The 24038-nt window shown below is 37.2% G+C and overlaps 1 protein-coding gene across 4 annotated transcripts in view; it reads right to left on the bottom strand.

Annotated features, from left to right (window-relative positions):
• USP25 (ubiquitin specific peptidase 25) overlaps positions 1-24038 on the bottom strand; it is a 96141-nt gene that overhangs the window by 14765 nt on the left and 57338 nt on the right. For all 4 annotated transcript variants that reach the window (XM_074813680.1, XM_074813688.1, XM_074813695.1 and 1 more), the window contains 12 exons: positions 21051-21188; positions 20077-20153; positions 19294-19367; positions 17665-17813; positions 13743-13870; positions 12899-12994; positions 12463-12624; positions 10462-10670; positions 9671-9741; positions 5775-6003; positions 4275-4472; positions 2692-2831 (listed from right to left, as the gene is read on the bottom strand). In XM_074813680.1, the coding sequence (XP_074669781.1) occupies positions 2692-2831; positions 4275-4472; positions 5775-6003; positions 9671-9741; positions 10462-10670; positions 12463-12624; positions 12899-12994; positions 13743-13870; positions 17665-17813; positions 19294-19367; positions 20077-20153; positions 21051-21188 (1671 nt within the window). The remainder of the gene's footprint in view (positions 1-2691; positions 2832-4274; positions 4473-5774; positions 6004-9670; positions 9742-10461; positions 10671-12462; positions 12625-12898; positions 12995-13742; positions 13871-17664; positions 17814-19293; positions 19368-20076; positions 20154-21050; positions 21189-24038) is intronic.

Below are 24038 nucleotides of genomic sequence, written 5' to 3'. Positions count from 1 at the left end.
GAAGAAAACCATTATCAGTATGTGTGGGGGGAAAAAAAATAATCAGAAAATAGAGATAATTATGGAGAGATGCAAACTGATAGGCTGATCAAGTTAAAATGATGTGCATTGCTGAAGTTCTGAAAAAAGTTATAAATATCACTTATATGCTCTAATTGATTACAATTTCGTAACACTTAAAGCAGCACATTTTAAAATTAAGCCATAATTATTTAAAAGATTTCATTTGTTCTTTATTCACTAATTACATCTCTACAGGTTAGTATGCCAGTACTGCAACTCTAACATCCATTACACATTTAAGGCAGCTGTTAAAGGATGAGTCTGTGAACCACCATGTCTTTCCATACATTTCACAAAAAAATTACTAAATATATTTGAAGTATCTGATAAATTCATAACAAGGGATGGCAACAAGCCGAAGGCTAACATTTCCTGATGCTCTGGGGAAAAAAATACAAAAAGCCTCCAGCAATCAAAATATTTGAATATTTAAAGGTGCATTACATTCAACAGGTTTATTTTTTTAGAAGAGTAATTAGACAGAAAATCAGGGGAAGATTATGCTAGTCACTGAAATTCTTGCTATGCTAATTTTAAACAACAACGGAGGCAAATCTCAGCTCCTGTCCTCTATCACTGTATAACAGACAGTTTACAACATTTACAGAACTTAAACTTTGACTCTAATCAAAGCAGAGTGCCCTGCTACTTGTTCTGCAACTATTACAATAGTCTCATTTTTTAACAAAGATTCCAGAAACACATAGCATCTATTTACACCCAGCACTGTACAAATACAAAGGAAGACTGTGCAATCAGAGGCAGAAAAAAGGACAAAAGGGCAGAAACTGGACATAAGTGATCATGTGGTGACTAACATACAACCCTGTTACACGGCTTTCCTTCTCTTAAAATGGACAAAAAGTGAAGGAAAGAAATATGCCTGCATGTCAGAATGCATATGGAAGTAGAATAATTAAAAAGCATGCTGATACAAAGGAAGCACAATTCTGCCTAAGTTAAATTTGGGTATGCAGAGAGCAGCTTTTAAACATTAACAGAGTACTTTCAGATCAGCTAGAAACTGGCTTTAGATTCTAGCAGCTGAAATACATTTGTTTCTAAATAAAAGAGTTTGTAGTGTTTGGGTTTTTTTGGTTTTATTTTTAAAGAGCCATCCACCTCATTGCAGAACACTGCAGTGAAAATATTAGAATGAGACAACCCGCATCTGCCTCACTAAGCTTATCATGATGTTCCCCGCGTGGTTGCTCTTGTAAAGTCCTAAGGCCTATCACCGTGCAGTGTGACATTAGCCTAAACTAAAACACGGGATCCACAGAATCAAGTCTGCAAGATTCTTCCACATCCCACTGGGACAGATGCCCACGAACCCTAGAAAGAAGACAGCATCATGCAAGACATTTTATCATGGGTTTGGTATCTTCATAGCTACCCCTTCAGCTGGAGGTAACTCATATTAAACACACTCCCACTAAGTTGTTCTATATTCTGAAAACTCAAAAAAGTCAGATATGCAGTAGCCTGAAGTATTAGTGGTAGAGCATCTTTTCATCCAGGGCTAGATTAGTTTCCTTGTTGGCTTTGATTTCAGTTTAGCAGAGAAAGCATGCTTCTCTGCTCTCCTGACACCACAGGAGAGGGGGATGGAAAACATGTCAGGTCTATGAGTCAATAAGTTGTCACATCATTTTCAAAGTCTTTAAGAGGACTTTCCTGTTGGCCCCAAACGTATCTGTGGCTAGACTGCTTTCGTTTGATGAGGATTCATACCTGAACTTTGGAAGCATGCTTCAAATTTTGCACAGATCTAAATTGTTCATATCTCTACTGGTTACTAGGGGTGCCTAAGCTACACTGTATATTTTGAGTATTTTATCCTTACAGATACAGTTCCAAGACAGAAGCACGTATTGCTTCAATGGCACTTGCTTTTGTGGCAAATATATTGGTCATTTATTTCTATACTTCTAGGGAAGAAAAAAAAAATGCTGAAAGAAAAAAACTGTTAAATATTGGTTTCATTATTAACTCATTAAGGTGTTAATTTCCAATTCCTGTCAGTATTTGTTGCATGAAGTGAAAACACCATAACCCAACACTAATTCTTAGAAGCCTTTTAAGTTAATATATGCATCTGATGAATCACAAAAAATAATTTTCATCAAGTTGTGAATTTGCATTAAAACTACAGAATATTGTTGAAAAAACCCTTATTTTTTGAAAGCTACTTTGACTTCCATAGGTCTTTCAAGGGAACTCAATTATAATTCTTCTATTTCTCAGATAAAAACATGAATGTTTAAAGCAGTATTTTTCAAGTCTTTTACATAGAACGTCAATGTTTACCCCTCAAAAATAAATGGAACCATCTAACATTTTGAAAAGATGGTGGGCACAAAAACGATTGTCATTTGAACAATATGCTGTACTCTTGACAAGTACTTTAATCACATAGAGGACATCTATCTTAGTATTTTTCTTCTACTACACCCATTACTATAGTACACGCTTTCTTGGATGGACTTCAGCATTGGACAGTCTCTGAAGAAGCAACAATTTTCAGTTCAAAGTTTCTACACACACCCCCTTTTTATCACCTAATATATCATTTCCACTTGAAAAATAAAAGCAAAAGAAGTATTTCAAGCTTCAAAATATCCTCACCGTATCCATTATAGCTTCTGGACCTCTATCTTCTTGTTCAGCTAAAGCTTTATTGATTGCTTGTACAGAATCTTCTTTTAAGTGCTTTGAAATATCAGTTCTTGATGGCTGCTCTAAATATTCGGGTTCTCCTGCTTGAACTTAGTGACAGAAATAAGATAACAATTTTTTGTGTTAACATGAGCGTGAATTTTGAATTGATTTATTTGGATCACTGTCTCAGATAAAGTAACCCACACAGAAAATGCAGGGTAGGTCACACCACTCACAAATACAACTTCAGACCAGTCTGTGTCTCAGGTCATTTTGAATACTTTCATATAAATGGATCCATGATTTTATATTAGGAACAACAGATCTGTCGTGTCTATAGACCCATTAAAGCTCTTGAGTGAGGGGTGTTGATCACCTCTCCTATGGGGGATGACTGAGAACAAAAATGAGATTCTACTTGGACTTTCTGTGGGATACAGACAAAATACATGGTATGACCTACAGCCACTTGAGTACCAGATGTACTTTTACTTTGCAAAATAATCAACACACAATATTCTTCTGACTTAAGGGAAATGTCAAAGTCTCCCCCACTGAGGGCAATAAAATTGATTAGCATAAATAGTGTCTTCTATTCCTTACATGATGACAGCAAATTTTGGCAGACATAAAACATTCATTTAATACTTTCCATTACTTACAAAAGAACTAAAACCAGTCTCAAAGTGTTTGTGAAGTCAAAACATATAGAAGATGAAGTTACTCTCCACAGAGTTTGCAAAAGGAGAAATGTCAATAAATCACTGCACCTTTTACATTCAGTTTGTAGTCATAGATAGTCATGAGAAATGTATGCTCAGTCTTAATGACTCAAATACAAAGAGAACATCTGGACAGCAGTCTCACTATACAAATCCATCATGTCATCTTTCACGTAATGTACATACAGCCTTCTGCAATAGAGCAAAAGGTGGATGTAACCTAAAACCTGACAGGTTTTTCTGTGTCAAAGCAGGCATATGTTTTATAGGCAGATTGCCAGTGGTCTTATTAGCTAGGTTCCTACCAGCACTGGCCTCACTGTTGCTGTTCGGAGCCTTTTCCACAGTTTTAACACCCTCGTTTTTACGTAATATTTCTTAAGTAGGCCCTACTATTGCTACCTATTCAATACATCACACCAAATAAATTATTCTTCTCTTCTAGTAGGTCTTCTACTCAATCACTCTGAATAGAGGAATATACATCACTTATGGACTCATAAATTCTCAAAACAGGTGAGACCAGTTAATCATTACCTATCTTAAAAAGCCAAAGTTCCTATGGAAAAGAAAATTAATTTAGTAAAAGCTAAGCACAACTGGTAGGGAAAAGGCAGAAGAACCAACAAATCATTTTTTTCTTTAAATAAAAAAATGCAAAAAACCCCAGACTAAACTTCAAGTACAGTTATCCTGGCCAAGTAAATAGTTATAATTCAAGATTACACAAATTAACTTTTTCTTCCTTTCTTAAACTGCAAAACAAAATATAGAAAACCCAGTAATTTTTGGTTCTACTCTTATTATAAACAGGTAGAAGCAGCTAACCTGGAGCAGGTGAAGGTGCTGGTGCCCTGGGTATCTGAGATAACAACTTCTCCTGCTGTGCTTTCTGGGCAAGTTCTACATCCCATTCTTCAAGTTCTTTTTCAAAACGTTTATTGTCTTCCTTGACGTAATCTCTTAGATCAGAAGGTAGCGTGTCCATTCCAACAAGGATCTGTCCTGTTTCTTTGTTAAATTCCTCTGCAGTACCATGAAATACAAGTTTCAGAGAAAGAAAGAACAGGGGGAAAGAAAGTATGTTCAAGAAGTTTCCTCCAGTGAATTACTGGAAACATACAGTACAGCACCAAAACCCCAAAACTGTATTACTTTTAACTGGTTTTATTCTTTGTCAGGCACTCCTCTGCTACCAAGACATACAGTTACTGCTCTTGTGATCTTTGGATTATACGTTCTTGGGCACCATCAGATCACTGCCCTTTTGAAAGATGAGCCTTTTGGGCCATAAGCTCCCTATGAATGTGAAGATTCAGGGAAGAACACTCACAAAAAAACCATCACACTTCGATTGCATTACTGCTGCATGGAGCTGTACACAACTCAACTTCCCAGCTGAAAAGAGAAAGGAGAGTGGGCCTACAGGGATTTGCGAAGTGAACTGATAAGAACACCAGCTACATTGAGTAACCTTCCTTTTTGCTTTGAGAACAGCCTCTGCAGAGTATCCCAAATCTTAGGGGATCAATCAGCTATAATTGTCCCCCAGCAAGCCGGCCTCAGATTTAGAGTGGCACAGCTACCCTACAGGCCCATAAATCCTATGGCTATAAGTCCACAACTAATCTGGCAATCTAGAAATGTCAAGTTAATATTGGTTCTCATTTAAAAACTGAAAAAATGCTCACTCTAGCTTTCTACCCTATGAAATAACAGGAACATGAAAATTTTCCACCACCTCTAATTGAATCTCTGGCTGTTTTCACAGTCAGTTCCCTAGCCACCATTATCAGGCCACACAACACTCACGCTAAGGGATCTTTGCCCTCTCTCCAAACACTTCCATACAAGCCTTATAGTTACATACTACTACATGACCTGAAAAAAAAATTCCCAATCCATGTATCACTTTGGTTTCACTTGTGGTTGGTAGGGCTAAGCTATTCACATTTCAATATATTACATAAAGCTTCAAGTTTCCACACTCCAGTAAAGTTCATCAGGGTTCTCAAGCTTATAAAAAAAGGCTACACGAGGATATTAATGTCAAGAGGCTCATATCACCTGGCTAAAATATTTACAAATTAGCAAACTTAGTTTATTTTGCTCTCTTAATAATGGTGAAACATTGACATTATCTTTACTAACCTAAAAGTTGAACAACCATTCCACCCACAAAAACAATCTAACAGTTATGAGCATAACTAGAGCTTTCAATAATTATTAAAACCATTTCAAAAAACTGGAAATCCATCTGAAAGAAGCTCGCTTTGTTAATATATTCAGCTATTCTATATCATGCAAAAATCTTATCCATAATATTACCTTGTATCAAGTATTGTTCCTTGTCATTGATATACATTAAACAATATGCACTGGCATTCCTGTAACCACCAAAAGAGTCCCGTTCCAACTCTTCCCAAGTTGATTTTGTCACAGAAATATCATTGTACTTCATCCATCTGTTCTGGTGGTGGTCATAAATATATGCCCAGTAGTGTCCTGCATTAGCTTGACCTTCATGAACTAGTACAGCATGCAACCTATAAGGAACCTTAAAAAACAGAACAAAAAACCCCAAAATGTCAAACTCTCCTTGCCAGCATTTAGTTCCTACTACCTGCCAGAAGTATTAGCTGCATTAAAGAAAAGTAGCAAAAAATAAAGGTAAACAGGATCAAAACATGACACAGAGGACAAACAAAAAGGTAAAACTAGCAACCCACTAAGCAAAATGACTTTGAACTTTTTTACATACCACTACTGGTTACAAGAGATCTTAGAAACATTAGTAAGCCTATAGCATACATGTCTACTGTCTTTACTGTCAGGCATCCCCTTTTCTTAATTCCTTAATATTCCTACTTTCCTTGTACCTACAAAAAAACCCTCAAATATGTCAGCCTTGAGTGTCTATGATTTGCTCCACTTCTAACCTGGTAAATTTGTCCTGAAGTCTGGAAAGGTATATGTAAATGCAAGAAATAAACTCTGGGCTTTCTACATGCCGGTAAGAGTTTATTTAAAGGAATATCTGGGAGCTGAATACTTCCATTACCCAAAGGTAAAATTCTTACAGTAGAACAGGAATACAACTGTCTTTCCAGTATTTTAAATGTATCATTAAGAGCAGCATGGAACACATGAAGAGGTCCTCTACTCCTCCTGAGACAGACAAGGAAGATACTAGTTTCTAGGATCAATGTAAAAAGTATCCCAATGGTTTCATGTGTTCACTGACAAGTAAAAAAAAAAAAGGGAAACTTAGTTTCTATGTAACTAGTTGGAAATCTGAAGGAGAGAGGGAGGGAGGCAGAATGAATGAGTGCTTCCTTACAAGTCTTTCAAAAGCATCTTAGTGATTGGCTCATTTTAACCTGCTGAAACAGCACATGCAACATAAAAGGGAAAACTGATCTTCCCTGCTATGCATAGTATGCCTGAATGACAACAGCTCAGCTAGTATGAAAAAACCCAAACCATCTTTTATAGGTGTCACAGTCTGGACTGTAGATAAACAGCCTACTTACACAGTGTACTAAATATTTGTTGTAAATACCATTTGAGCACCACAATAATCAGTAACCATAAATACATACATAACCATGACTTGAGAAACTCCTTGAAGTTATTTAACCTGATCATCCTCTTCCAGGCTATATGGAAGTACTGGAGATTTTGAAACCCTGCTTGAACTGTAAAGCTGACTGCACTGCAGCTGGAATCAAAGTTTGTCATCCCAGAAACCAAACCGCACTGTAGACCTCCCAAACAAAAGAAGTATACATAGAAGAAATCCTAGCCAGTCCTTAAATCTGGATGCTCTGGGGTTTTTAACATCTGTTATCAAACCAGTGTGAAAGCCTTAAAACAAGCCCATGAGTATGCACATAAATATATGTGGATCCTGATTTTTAAAAAAAGGAGTGAAGTCTCTTTACACTCCAACAATAAAATTTCCTCACCCTAAAAAAGGGCATTAAAATCCCAGTTGAATTTAAATCATTTTACTTAAAACCACGCTAACTGGGTCAGCTTGAGGGCCTCTACCCCTTCCTCAAGCTCTGGAGAACCAGCTGTCAGTCATCCATGCTAAGCTTCCATGAAGGTTCCCCACAGAGGTCTGTGACTGGGGGGCAGGCAAGTTCAGTGCTGACAGGTGTCTCTTGTGATAAGCCATTACATCAACAGTAATTAACAGTATAGGGCAATACAACAAATAAATAGTTGGCATTAAACTTCTTAGCTTACACTTACTACTCATGAAACAGAAATGGAACTTCACCAACATTGTCACATGTAGCTACAGAGCAGCTTATATCAGACTTGATATATCAAAAATGATTTCCCACAGGAAGACCAGGTGGGTCTCATTTCCCTACAGCAAGTTCACTGAAGGGGGAAATAATCAAATAAGCAGCTGATAAAACCTATTCCCTCAGGAGAACATGACAAAATAAGAATTTTGGGAATATATTTCATATAACAATTTGATGAAGTTTTTATGGACAACGATAGTTTCCTTTGAATCAAAGGGGATACAAGAGATGAAGACTCCTTAAACAGTTCATACAAACACTAAGAAGTACCCTGCAAAAAAAAGCTTTCCTTAAAAAAAAAAAACAAAACAAAAACAAACCCTAGTTTTATGTGCCCAGGCCTTATCGATTCACAAAAGGAAAGCTTTCAGTCCTGCAATTGTATCATTCAGAGGAAAACATCAGTACTGTGAAACTGCTCCCAGAAAATGGGGCAACACTAAGCTATCCAGTCACGCAGATGCAGAGGTAGACAGGGGAAAGTAGACAGCTATATGCACCTGCCTCCTTCCTACTGTGCCAAAACACCCACCGGGACAAAACCATCTGAGCTGCAGAAGGGCAGCCTTCACTTCCAGCCTGTGATTTCAAATGGGTTCAGCACCTACTTGTTCCCTAACAACCATTTAACACACACCACCACTTTCAAGCATAGCACAGGAACCTCCTCTACAAGTCTATATACCATCTTCATCCTCCTCCATTTCTGGAATTCTGTTTCAAAACAAAATCAAATTAAAAAATCTAGTCTACATTATACAAATCTGTACTAGGACAAAGTGTTTTAATAAATCTCCTTTTTCCATTGTAATGATTGCTGACTAATATCTTTGCCATCCAGAGGTACTTCCTCCTACAACACCTAAGCCAACACAGGTAGACTATTTGGATGTGAGATCACAAAATTACTTAATTTTACTGCTAGATGACATGCAGCCTGTAGCCTTCCTGTTCCAACGTAAGTATTAAGGAAAAAAAATGCCTGCCGGTTGCAAGCCTAAAGAAAGGCATCTAGGGAAGTCTGCCTGAAATCCTTCACATCAGAGTTCAGCTGCCAGGAACTATTACAAGCGATGTACAAAATGAAAATGTACCTCAAGGAAAACTGTAAGCTGAACAGATCTGACTTGGAAGGAAAATAGTTCTCTCTACTAACATTAAGTAACAGAGAAAGTAATCCTTAAAGTCTGTCAAAGGGAGAGAACATAAGTATGTGAACATAAGAAACACCAGAGGAGCCATGACTCCATAGTAAAGCATTCTGAAAATGCTGTTCAGATTGCACAGCATGAGAATCTCTTTAAAAGGCAGCTCAGACTAACAGTCAAGGTTGTGACTGATACTAAGACTAGACAGAGTTTAAAAAAACCCAACAAAAACAAAACAAAAACAAAACAACAACAAAAAAATCCCGCTGGCATTATTAACTACAAATTAAAATCAGGAGCCTTGAATTCCCAAGTATTAGTAGAGAAGTTGCAATACACAGTCGCAATAAGCATCGAAGTATAAAAATAGTTTCTTGTGACTAATGCTTTGGCACCTTAAAGCCATAAGATTACCTAGCAATATGGTCAAATCAGGGTGAGAAAATTTTATTGCGTTATACAAAAACTGAAGTTCTGCATTCAAGTCAAAAAAATGGATCAGAGGCAGAACATATTTGGGTTTTTCATTACAAAGTTGCTTAAACTTAAGTATGTCACCTGTAAAATATTGTAACGCTGTCTTTCATCTGACTGCATAATTAAAAGGTTTGCAAAACCCTTTGACTTTCCAATGAAATTTCTCAGACCACTACATATAGTTCTTGTATACTTGCTCTATTTTCAAGTATCTAAGAACTTTTATTCAAGTGACAAAAAGGATTATTTTGAATTCTCATGCAGAAATTGTACTTACTTGGACCATTGTTTTGTCAGAGTACATCAATTCAATTGTCCGATGTATTCTAGATATACTTTCTTGTAAATCTAAAAGAAAAATAAAAAAAGAAGCTCTCTTCCATGAGGCTGCATAATTGCACATGGCTACATCTTTATCTTATCTCATTAAAAGCCAAACAAGGGTACATTTCATGTTTGGTGCATCTGTTTATCTACCTACGTGCCAAACACTAAACTTTCTCGGATGATAAAGCAGAGAGTGTGATTCGTGATATGCTGCTGCTTGTTTCCTAGAGCTCAACCAAGCCCACCCCTTCTGGAGCAGCTACTTCCCTTGTTTCCCCTCAGAGCAAAAGAACAGACCATAAGCTCTACCCACCTCAAAAAGCCTTCACTCAGAAACTTGCTGAATTTTCCCTTATGAAAGGGGTCGCTCTACCCTAAACACGCCTGCAGAGCACCGTCACAGCATGGGCCCAGCCGCTATCACACTGACAGCTCAGACACATCTGCAGAGACGTTCTTTGGCGTGGATCCCACTGTTGTTTCACTCTACTCCCCCCAACACCATGCACCCAGAAACCTGCACTGAAACACCTGCGTACACTTTGCTCAATGCCCACCCAGTTTGCATCTTCAGTTTATATGCCTCCAGTCTACCACAATCTCTAACAGACTTCCCTTCCTATGAGCTAGGGACAAGTTTAGAAGTACGAAGCAAGCAGCACACATGGACATTAAGGCAGTTTCCCTCTCTTCCACAAATCCTTTCCAACAGCAAACGCATTCCCAAGCTTGTGACATTACCTCTAGTGTCATTCTCTACTTCAGTCCTCCAGCGATGTAAACAGCCTTCTAGGACAGACAGCTCTTCCTCAGTGATGTGCCTTGGTGCCGGATGCATTGGCAGATCAGGAGGAATTCGCGATTGTGTGAATGGTTTATGTATTACTGATCTTTGTACAGGAGATGTGCTTGGAACATCTGAAGATGAAGGTCCCTGCTGCTCTACTGTGCTACATTCATTCAAAACATGAAATACAAAAATTGAATCATTATGTACACAAACTAATAGCTACACCATAAAAATAAGCTTTTCATCTGAAAACAAAAATTTTAAAGGTAATCATTTCCTACAGTGCAATCCAGGAAAGGTACCTACAATATCAATGTGGAATTAGCATGTAAATTCTGAAAACTTTGTGGTGTACTACGTTAGCACAATAACAACTCTGGATGCCATTACCAAAGATAAAGGAATCTGAATTGGATCAGTCAAGCCACAGTTTGCTTTACTTGAAATGCTATTCACCACTGTCAAATAATATCATACAAGTAATCACTGTGGTCTGAAACATTTAGTGCCAAACTGCAGAGAGAAACATCACAGCAGCTCGTCTTATGGCCCATTGACCATAAAATTCAATAAACACAAGTTCTCCGTTTAGTAAGTTCTTCATGTGTCTTATGCCTAGCAAACTTTCTTTTTCCAATAGCCTACGTACAAATTAAGCTAACTGAATAGCAACAATGAAGGGACCTCTGATATTTATAGCACACTGGAAATTTAGCACCAAACCATCTAAACTTGTTCAAAACAAGTCTTCTCACTTAAACAGCAAAGCAGCCAAGCTTATGAGACTTCTACAAGAGCAGCAGAATATTAAAAATGAAACGGTGTTACAGATTTCCCACCTACATGTAATCATATAAATAACAGGAATCTGAAGATCTTTCTAGCAAGCCACTGACTCTTTACTTTGTGTACAGCATCATGATATAGACTGAGGAACCTGAATTCTTCAGTAGTTTAGAAAGTTCTGAGAACATCAAGAACTAACAATGTGACAGCACATAACATGCTGTTGTGTTTCTACAGATTGACAAAAAAGTCTTACATTTTTACAGAACAAACTTCCTATATAGAAGTTTGAACAAAGTATATTACTTTTGATATTGTATCTCATGCAAGCAATGGTAGCTTTTAAAGTCTGCCTTCTCTTATCAATCATCACGATTTCTACTGGCATTATATCAGTAAGACATCGGAAATCTTTTTAAGGCTTTGTAGATTCATTTACTTCATTGTTCTAAACTACAGAGTTAACCATCTTGACTGGACGAGAACCTAGAACCCTACTTTCCAAATGCCATATAAAAAGCTCTGTTGTAAACCGTTAGTGACCACCTAGTCAAGTCCTATTCTAAGTTAAACTCTATTAACTATTACTAATAGTTACTAGCTTTAATAATGAGAAAAATGACATTATTGGACCTTTGTATCTCCCTGATATTTTGGCTACTCTGTATTTAAAAATTCAGACTGTTATGTTCCTGACAAGTTTGGTGAGAAGGGTAAGCTGCAACGCAGAAAAGGAACTTAATTCCCAGGCAAAAATTAATAGATAAATTGTACATCAGAAACCCTGAAGCTCTGTGGGACATCCATGCTGCCCAAATTCAAATTCTTAAACAATACATTTGGGATGCAGTGACCTCACCAGATACTGTGTCTATTCGGAATTGTAAGCAGAATTGTGCTTTGTTTGAAAATAGTAATTTTCCACCTAAAGACATTTTTATATGTACAGGAGACAAACCCAGTTTATTAACATTTCAGTTTGTTTATTCAAGTTTGTCATGCTTAAAAATACTTCTTGAAAGAGCAGAAACTTGCGCTATGCCCCTTAGGAGATGCCTAGTTATCTTGTGAACAAAACAGTTAAACTTCCTGCCCTCTCTCAGCAGCTGGGTTTGCACCAAGGGAATGACTGGCCCCACCTTGGGAGAGCGGGAGGCAGCCCTTACCTGGGCGAGGTCTGGGCCGGCAACGTGCCGCTGGCAGGGGCACTAGCACCCAGGTCATCAACAGGAGACGTGCACACCGGCTTACTGGAGGCAAACTCCAAGGCATACTGCAGGACATCTACCAAGGGGAATCGTTTAGGACCAGAACCATAGCTTAAATATCTGTTAACCATAAAATGTATTAATGCCATGACTCACAGATACCAAAAAAAAAAAAATTTCTGGTTGACTGCAATTAAATAAAACAAGCCTTTCCTAGCATGCTTCATGCATTAGAATCACTGTGCTTATACACAGTTTCCAAAGAAAACAGTAAAACAAGAGAAATACAGAAGGGAAATCTAGAGCAAATAGCTACACACAAAGTGTACAGTTGAAAGGAGTTATTCTATGTAGCCCATAATAATATATGCATTTACACAGTAATCTATAGTACCGTTCTAATCTCTGTTGTAAAACTGTGAGGTACTCTTTGAGTCTCTTGATTTCATCCCGTTTAATTCTTGTTATTTCTCTGTTTTTGTGCATATACCTGTAAAACATGAAATTCAGAAAGAGGTGTCAACCTATAGTATCCCAACACTGAAACAGAGGTCTGTACCCATCAGCCATACTGCTTAATGCTAACAAAAGCTCATGCTCTCTAGAACCAGCAACATATTAAGCAGTAGAACAGAACTGAGAAAAAAAATGGTAAACCCATTAAGCCAGAAGATGCTTCTTCACAGTGTCAAAAGCTCTGTTCATACCATGGATGACAAACATGTATTAGAAAGCTTCTAAATTAAGTGGTTTAAGTAGCAGCCACACAGTAATACTCCTATTTCATTATTTAGGCTCACAAATAACATTCAGTATCTAACTGAAAGCCATCATGGTATTTTACCTCTCCACATAAACTGCATGCACTGATGCCTAGAATCCTCTTCAAACCACACAGTCTGTCTGGAACACCATGAAATATCTGACTTCTCACCCTCTTTCCCAGATGGATCCATAAACAGTGTGTTTTTTCACAGTATTTAGCCCGTGTACACAACTACCTAGCAATCAAAGAGTGAAGTGCAAGCAGGTTTTGGCACAAAGCAGCAGTGTGTCTTAAATTGTCATTTATGTGTATTTTCTGAAACACATAAAACCCATGAAAATTTTAACCTGTCTAGCTAGAACATAAATTTACTGTGATTTAAGCAAGTATAAGATGCACCAGCAACTTTACCAAACTCATGAGATTTAATTTATATTCATACTAGGACTTTGTTGATAATATTATACTGTACCTGTCCAGATACAAAATTGGAGGAAACTCTAATTTGTTGTGTATCTTCTCTGGTCTCCCCAAAGCCTGATTAAACTCAAATCTTGATAGCTCAAAAGTTAAGACAGGAGGAAGCTCAGTGAACCAGTGCTGAACAAAAGAAAAACAGAAAACCCCATAATGAATGCCTTCCAATAGCAGAACTTTAGTAATATTGGTACAATACCTGGAGACTGACATAGCTATGGGAGAAATTGGGTTTAGAGGGTGGATCAGCATAAGCTTTCCGAAGTTCCCATCTTTCCCCTTCACTGTAAACAGAGACCATTTGTCACCCATGATGCATCAGAGCTTTTCAACTCATCTATCACTATTTGCATTAAAGCAGAGTAGACAGGAAGGCTTCTTCCTTTCACATTTGTCTCGCTTGTCCTAAAAGCAGCCTATGCTTGAACCTACCTCTGCCTTGCCAGCTGTCCTGTTCTCTTTTAACTCTCCAATGCCACTGAAAGGGTTGTTTACACTTTATCAAGTGCTCTTCCCACTAGTCCCCTCAGACTCAACTTTCTGACCCTTTCATTCACCTGACATCACTCAAAGTTTCTAATGACCTCATCTGAAGCAGGACCACCCTCATCTGGGCTGGGTCAGACAAGCTCCCTCAGCACTGTAAAATCAATACTTTTTCTTGAAATCTCCTCCATACTAACAATTTCTTCTGAAGTTTCTGCTCATGTCTCTAATCACTGCTAACCATCCATGGGCCAACCCCTGTTATCATCACCTTATCCTGGTTTTCTTTGAGTATTCAGTAGAGGTCTATCCTTAGTCCTCATTTCTTTAGTTATGTAATTTGTTTCTCAACAACAAGACAAATTCAGCTCCAATTCCAGCATTAGAGTTCCTTTTTTCTCTCCCAATTCTACAACATAAAACCCACAGTCTGTGCATTTAATGTATTTTGGATGCCTAACCATCAACTCAAGCTTTGCCAATTGCAGCAGACACCATTGCCACGTATTTCTGACATCAGTGATCATAGCCCAGATGTGGCATTTGACTTGGGGCTCACTTCAAGCTCATATCCAGCCAAATATCTTGAATAGCCTTTTCACACAATACCTCCAAGACAGGCTTTTCTTCCTGTGCTCATAGCTAAAATTTGGGTCCAGGTTCTCATCACTCCACACCTCAGTGCAGGGTTTCCTCTCTTCTCTTGCCTGGCGTTAGCGCCCGTAGCCTTGTCACACTAACAGACTTCCAGGATGTTGCTGAATTTTCCCAGTTCATTGCCTTCAGCACCACTCCTCTCATCAGTTTACATGCAAAGTGAGCTGCCTTCCCATTTCTTGCCTATATCAGCTTCCAGTAACCACCTTTTCAGTTTTAAAGAAGACAATCATGACTCTCTCTTGCAACAACTTCACACAGCAGTAGACCTCAATGTTAAAGTCAAAGCTACAACCACAACCCTTCCCCCTAAACCCGTTTTATTGCAAGACCCCCAAACCACTTAACAATGACTAAGATGCTGATGTGCTGAAGTTCAACCACCATGATGCTGACAAACATTATCTCATTTACCCCACACTCTTAACTTCAAGTATGTGCATTGACCTCCACCTTCTTTCGAATTTGGATTTGAGTTCCTTGGGAAAGGGAGTATCTTTTTTTCTGTTTGTACATTAGCTTGCTTACACCCTACTCCAGGACAGAGGTTTTTAGGCATCGTGATAATAATAAGAATGATTATAATAATGAACAACAAGCTAAATACCTCATTAGAGCCAATGGTGGGAACAAGGAAAAAAAAAAGAATGTTACTTTCAGGGTCTTTCAACACATGCGACTACCACATTAATATTACTCTCTTTAAGCTTTGATATCTACCAGCTCAGATGAATGTTACTTGAAGTCTTTCTTCACTGGAGACAGACTCATTAAAACTACAAGAAATTCAACTTCCTTCAGTATTTCCAAACCTTCCAATGCACTGTAACATCTTTGAGGCATTACATTTAAACATAACTACTAACAGCAGCAATCACTATAAATAAATTACTTCAGGGAAATGTAACCAGTTTACTTGGCCCTGGTAATAATGCAGTAATATTTTTCTAAATTAGGACTTAACACATTACCTTTCTTGTTTTGCCACTGTTGTCAATCTGTCATATGACTATTTCACTTCCATTTCCACATGCTAAGAAGCCAAGCCGATTAAAACCCTGACAGTTTCACAGAATTCAAAGCTTAACACTCCAGACCTGCACATGACTATCCTTCTGTTCCCCATAGTTTCCTGACATTGCAGGTTAAAAAAACTTCAAAACCAAAACAAAACCAAACCCCAAGTCTGACATTTCTACTCAAGCATTTATAACTGAACTGACATTTTACACATGAATGCACACAGGTTTTAACTGCAAGACAACCTTCAGTCTATAAAGTGAACAATTGTGCTCTTGTGGTAGGTACACCAAGATTGCACCTTGCATAAACAAACTGAACTTTGGATTGTACCAAGATATTTACAAGATTTTTTTTTATTCTCCCAGTTGTATTTTAGGAAACATGCTCATTGTAAGACAACATTTCTACAAGTGCTAGAATAAAAGCAATTGAAACATCCTGTGAAAGAACACCACATCCAGTAAGATGTGTAAATACATTTGAAAATGCTTGATAGTATCTGATTTGCTTGATCAATATTTGATCAACAATAGCTGACCAGAAAAAGGGACTGCAAAAGGGATGATATAAAACTTATGTTGGTAACACAATATTGGAAACAGAACTTCAGACTGGAAGATGATTTCAGTGTTCATCACTAGGCTTGGTAATTAAACTCTGTGCATATGCTGATATGATTAAAGGAAGCAAAATTTCATTACAGCAAAAGACTGACATCAAGGAAGACACTATACCTGAACATTTTACTTAAGTAGAAGCAGCCTCCTAAGATTTCACATCTTTAAAATAACTTTGATGAAACATGAACAACTGTGTAAGGAGAAAGTAGCTCAGCCTTTACAGGCAATGGGTATTCCTGTATTTCCACATCAATAACCCACAGATTATTAGGGAGAGCTCTGCCAGAGAAGAATGCTGGGCATACACATGCATGCCAGCAGTAAGAGGGGACACTTCTGAGGACACCCTCTTGCTTCTATAACCACCATCAGTCCAACTACCTCTTTTCCCTAACCTGTGACTTCTGCACAAGTAATCTCATTTGTAACCTCATCCCAACACCATACACTGCACAACCCACTTCTTAGCAGGGCTCCATCAGAATTCCTCCACCCATGCTTCCAGCATGCTCTGACTTTTGGCAGCTCCTGCTCTAGCAAGAGCTGTCCTGAGAGGAACAGCAGCCCAAAGAGCAAGTATTGTCTGTCCACCACCACAAGCAAAAAGGAGGAGAATTACCCACTGTAGGGGGCAAAGAGGAGGATGCTGGGAAATGTCAGTAAAAAGGGGAGAGGAGAAGAAGGCTAGGGTGCTGAGGAATTACAAGACAGAGGCACAAAGGAATAACAATGCTCTGAAGTGATGCTCAAACGCACAGCTCATGGTTGCTGTTTACAGCACAGGGCGGGCAACTCAGAGCAGTGGTCAGCTACCACAGGACATTATATCCATGACCTCTCTGGAGATCAAGTATCAGCAACAGGTGGGAACCACCCTGTGCCAAATCACTGTACGTGCTTAATTGTGCCAGCTTTTAATAAGCATGAACTTCCTATCTTATGAAAAATCCAAAAAGATGATACTCTGGATACTTCAGAAGAGATATGAACCCTGCAAATTAACATTCCAATTATGCCAGACATCAGAACCTGCACAGAAGCAGGTCACAAAAAACCACCATGAACTCCAATGAAAAATAAAGAGCACTACAACAACATCCTGAGAGAAGCCCACAGGAGTACTTAACTCACCTCCTGACCAGACTTTGCAGAGTTTTCTGAATGGAGAGATTCAATTTCCCCTTCAATCATTGCAGCTTCTAGGCACTCATGCAGATCTTTAAAGCCATTAACCTGGAGTGGATACTGGCCAAACATTTCTGTGTTTTCAAATTTTTTACCTTCACAGAAGAAATTAAAGAATTAAGGTTTTAGGAACAAATGTTTACCTTTAAAAACCCCTAACAATCCTAGGTCACCTAACCTAGTCTACTGAACAATACCTACATTTTCTTATTGAACAATTCAATTATATGTATGAAAACAACTTACTCAAAAAAGTCTCGTGAACATAATATTGAGAAGTACTGTATGTTCCTCTCCAGCCCATTTTTTATATTGTTTTTGCATCTACTGGTAATAAGCAAAACTCAAAATTACTTGGCACCACACGTGTATGGGAATTTTTACACATATAAATCAAAGTCCTCCTCCTGCAAATAGCAGCTTAGTAATACAACTCTACATTGTATCAGCAAAGTCAGTGGAATTGCTGGTATGAAACAGCCCTTTGTATAAATACATTTTGCAAAACTACACCACAAAAGAGAACATTCATGTTTTCTGTCGTGAAAACGAGACCATAATTTGGTTAACAGTGCACAAAGATATAAGCTCAAACATGAGGAGAAACATGGGCGACAAGTGATTTCAATCTACAATTTAAATATATTTCATCCTAAAGACAATAACAAGTCTTCTTACATCCACCAGTTTCTTTTCATTGATTTGGTTTTTACATATCTCCTCAGTTAAGATGAGAACGTAAAGGATTAAAGTAGCCAAACGCAAAGGAGCAAGAATGCTAGCTAGTAGCAAGAAATCTGCAGAATGGTTTTGAAATTTGACAAGTCATTATACACACTGTTCCATGCCGAGGAACAAACTGGAAGCCACTTTAAAGATTATAGATGCTTCATTCAGCCACATCCCAGGAGACATTCATTCTTGGGACGGTGGACAGAATCACCAACATTAAAAATACTTTCACAACTGATGACCTCCTGGAAATAGAGAACCCTACAATTCTGCTGATCTACTAATTACATGCAGGTAAGCTAAAGGGAAGCTTGTTGTACAGTCTCTTCTTCCTCAGCACTCTGACACTACCCTTGAGCAGGTTTTCACTAACTTGCTTTCAATGAACTGTACTTTTAAGAGGCTGAATTATCCATACCAGAAACTGTGCAGAAGAAAATGCAACAGTTCAAATTCTAAATTGCATTAAATGAAGCAGAGAGAGTGCGAGAGACTAGCTCACTGAAATACAGTAACTTGCCTTCTGTATAGCATTAGTAAGCGGCAAAAGTGCCCTGATAATAACTTCCTGCAAGCATTTTTGCTCAGCATTTCACCCTAATTTCTAGTGCACTTAAGTACATACACTTGGCTCTTGAAAGTTATCAAAAGAGTCTTTCTGGACTACTGCAGCTCTCTATATTTACCTTCAGTATCATACTCTCAGGACAAACCTTCTGTCACAGACTGAACCCGTATTCTCCAAGTATACTTCTGCAGAAGTAGTTAAAATGCTGTAACTTCATCATTCACAAGCACTGAACAGACACGAGCACAGAAGTCAAAGTAAATTCAGATGCATACCTTCAAGCACACCTACTGCTAGAAATCGTCCATAAAACAACTCCACCATTGGGTTCTTTGGTTTCTCTCCATCCCTGAAAACAGAAAGCGTGTTAGTGCAAAAAAAAAAAATCAAACACAAAGCTACGAACTCTTATAAAACTATGAGCAGAATATCCTGAATTATGGAAATGCTGCCTATTTTACTCAGTTACTGTTCATTTAGTTTTGTACTTTCCTCTGAGGAATAACAATGATTCACATATTTGCAATAACTATATTCTGAAAATTTAGTTTCAGAAGTGTTTCATTCTAGGAAAATTTATGTAAATCAATTTTAAGTGGTTGAATTGTACAAAACCCTTGCAAAAACTATTTCATGCAATACCCTAGAAACAAGTATTTATTCAAAAGACAGTTTACAGATGTTCACTTATACAAACAATGAGTATTCACTTCTGAGAAGAGAAACAGGAGCAAGGTTTTGAAGTATTTAAACTACAGTATTGAAAAGCAAAACTGCATTCAAATGAAAAATGTCTAATTGGTTATGTACAAAACATATGTGTACTCTTTATATGCTTTGGACTTCATTCAGCAAGATTTCTAACATAAAATAAGAAGGTGAAAAAAGACAAATCATGGAAAATAGAAGGTATTGGCACATATGGAAAAAACACTTGAGCTAAAACAAGCTACTGAGTTGGATCTTTTTCAGCCAAACAGTGGGAAGTGATTTTTGGTTGTTTGGTTTGCTTTTTCTCACCAAAATGTTCAATGTACAGAGCTAGAAAAACATCTTACCTCTCTTCTTCAGCTTTAATTTGGAAGGCATCTTCTAGCCAATCTAATAATTTGTGTGTAAATTCACTAACATCTTGCTGTTGAAAAATACAAAATGATCAGTATATGTCCACATATGTAACAGAACACAATGAAGTGTCACCTTACAAGATCAATATAGCAGTATTCCCCTCCACAAGAGCACCAAAAAAAAAAATTAAAAAAAATTAAAAAAAAAAAAAAATCACACCGTGTCTAAGACTATGCCATGATTGGGGTTTTTTTATGAGTGGCTCTTAGAGAACACTAAGGCTCTGGTGGTGCTCAGTCATTACACTGTCCTGTGATCCTTATTACTTGAGCTCAGCTTTCATACCACGCTAGTCCAAAGGCATCTTATGAATCCCATTGTTCAAACCCTTTGGTATCTAACAAATGGTGACTAATATTACTTCCATCAAACACTAAACTCACATGCTGTTGTAATTAAACACCTTAGCCACATAACCTCATGTGGGAAAAAATAAAGCATCTGAAGAAAAGTGGTTCTCAGAAAAGCCCACTATGATTTAGGCAAGAATCCTGAATATGAGTATTAGGACCCTGCAAACCAACATCTACACAGACAAATACTATACTAGGATTGTACCAGCCCTGAATGTACTGTTAGATCAGAAGAATAAAGCTCCTTAAAAAAAACACAGTCTTAGAAGCTAAACTAAACCCTAAAAGCAAGAATGTGGAACTATTAGTTAGTTTCTAAAATAACAGGAAGAAAGTATACTGAATAAAATAGTCACTCTATCTGGAATTTTTGTTTTCTTTTTAATAAAAGTGACTAGAGATCACATAATATTGTAGAAAAAAAACTCAAAGAATGTGATAATCAGAAGTTTCTTTTCTGTGGACATTCTGACTGTCCATTAAGTATTTCCTAATGCCAGATGACCACATGAAAACATACCTAAGCTTGAACAAAAATACATAGAAATTACCTGCTGGGAATCATTTGATTTAAAAGCATCTTTAAGGATTTCAACTGCTCTTGATGGGTCAACATATTTTCTCTTTGAACCAACCAGAAGTGCAAACAGGTACCTAAGTTCACGCATGAAAGGCAGATTCCTATGTTCCTGTATTTGAAGAAGAATTAAAAATATTTAACAAAGTGGTAACAAAAAAATCTACTTTACAGAAGTGTTACTCAATGAACCAAGCATATACCCATCCAATCATCATAATATTATATAAGCTTACTTGTAGTTACTACCAAGGTAGTGTTGCATACTTTTTACTTGTCAGTTTTACAAAATAATGTCATTTTCTAGGAAGAAAATTACATTTCAGAAACTGAAAGCTCCCTGAAACCACATCTAGATGTGGCTGTTTGACTTGAAATGAGGCTGAATGGACAAGCGGACAAATTGAGTTGCATTTAAGACAGAACTGTTGTTCCCAAGACTTACAAAGCCTTAAGTAATACACTGCAACAATATGCATTTATTTTATTGAAATTAGTATTCCCCTATACATGTAGCAGAATTTCTGGTGAGATTACACACTGACTAGTACCTTTTTAAGCTTTTTTTTTCTGAAGATGAAATTTATAAGGTATACACAAATCATTATTATTTCTTATGATAGAAGTAAGAGAAAGAGCCTGTCTTCCTTTCTACCCCATTTTTGGTTTTTTTTAAGCATAGTTCATGAGGAATATGGAGTTCTTTTTCTGGTTTCCAGGAGAGAAGCAGAAGAAATACTTTCTGCCTGTATAATGAAAAGCAAGTAAACTGAAACACAAATCTGTCATACCATAGATTAAACCACAGGTTACAAATGCTGTGGAGATTGGGTATCCCTCATACTCCTGAGTAGATAGTTGACAAATACTTGTGAAATTAAAAGCCATGTAACATCCACACGTATTTAGAACAAAGTATCATTCAAAGGCAGCACAGATGTCAGATGCTGGTCAAACTAGAATTACTTGGTGACAAACTATTTCACATGCTCAAACAACAGACTTGTTTAGCCACTCGTATGTCAATCCAGCACGCATAAAGCTTCTTGTACATAAAGTCTGGTTTATTTCAGCTTTAAAAACTGTGCATGGTGAACTAGAACATGCTCCACATAATACCTAAAAAATACTTCTAGTCACATAAATTCTTAAGTTTTACTTGCTCATCTAGTTCACCTTGCAAAACACCTGCCAGTTATAAACAATGTTCACAAAAAAAGGCTGAAGAATTCATGAAATATCACCCTAATTCAGCATTAAATCATCATAACTTAATAAAACCAGTCTCCCATTTACATATTTAAAGCACTTTACCACAACAAAACAGGGAAACAAATTGTGAAAGTGATTTTTTTTTTTTTACTCTTTTCATTAAGTGATCTATTAAAAATGAATAGAATTTCAAGTTTTAGATACAGATATATTTTATCAAGATACTTCAATACCAGTGATAATACATATGCATAATATACATGATGGACCACAGAATACTCTAGGTCTCACCTTCCTTTTGTTAAATCTGAGTACGTGGGCAGTGAGTATTATTGCACTACTTACCCAAATTTACACTACTAATTTGGCTGAGTTTTAAGCATACTTGTAGCTTTAGGTTGAACTGGCTAGCGATGTCAGTAGGATTACTCAGAACAAGTTATCTCTGTAAAGCCTGTAAAAGTTCTCTAAAACTAGAAAAATCCTTCTTGTATTTTTAGAAAGCTCGATTTAATGCATTAGGCATGATCCTTGGCCAGATTATGTGGGCATTACCACAACAAACAGTGCTTCTAACTAAACAAAGCCTAAAATCTTCAAAAGGATGTGAGCCAGTCCCCAAAACAAGGTACACAGTTCCACAAAGGACTTGTACAGTAAAACAAAAGAAATACTAATGCAATCACAGCACAGCATATGACCAATTTTACAGCATACTATAAGGTGCACCAGTACAAAAAAAGATTAAAATAAATTTTGAAATAAAAACTGTATGGGAAGTTCATAATCTAAAACATTCTCTATTTTATCACCTATCCTGCCTGCATAAATAATTTCTTAATACACTGATGTTGGAACAATTTATGATTAAGAAATGCTTCCAAAGCAATCTACATATTTAATACATAGCAAACATTCATTATTCTCAATCAGTATTCCAGGTCACTGGCATAACGATAATGTTGAAACTGGGGGAAGGATGTGGTAACCTGTAGCACAGTAACCCACTTCCTTTGATAATAAAACATTTCCTGAAGGTACTGTCGAGGCTAAATATTTAGCTGGCCTCACTGTGTACAGCAAAAAAAGATCTGTTCATATGACAGCAAGAGGTAAGAGAACTGGGAGAGGAAATAATCTGCAGCAACTATAGAGAACCGTTATCTGTTCTACAGAAGGAAGCTGAGGAACACACCAAGGAAAAAAAAATTACTTTCAGATTAAAAAGAAAAAAACAGATTGGAGATTTTAAGTGTACGGCCAAGTTTAAAATCCAGAACAACAAAGTCCAATTAGCTGAGGTAATCAATGTGTGGTTGTTGTTTGTTTGGGGGCTTTTTTAAAGTCAAAATTTATACCAATGACTTCTGGATTAAACATTTTACATGCCAAACTGTTAACAGCATTTGGATTCAATGTATTGATAGGAAAAAACACCACCACCCCACTATGCAATATTCCCTGAACTACAACCACACGCTTTAATTCTAAATCAAGAGATTGTCATGACCGTAACATTAAACTCTAATTTCCACCAACTGGAAGAACAACAGGATGTAAACAGAAGTGCTGAAAATCTGGGATTATTAAAACTTGGTCTTTATTAGCAAGGAAATTTGATCCTAGGGAATGTCAGTCACATACAGTACTTAATACTAGGTTAAAAATAAAAACCAAAACAAAACAAAGTTGAGAGAGTTTTAAAACAAGCAAGCAGATGGAAGTAAATTTCAGGACTTTTTTGTCAATT

This window comes from Strix aluco, chromosome 2, assembly GCF_031877795.1.
Source record: "Strix aluco isolate bStrAlu1 chromosome 2, bStrAlu1.hap1, whole genome shotgun sequence".
Lineage (NCBI taxonomy): Eukaryota > Metazoa > Chordata > Aves > Strigiformes > Strigidae > Strix > Strix aluco.
This window is presented reverse-complemented; position numbering and strand designations above follow the sequence as displayed.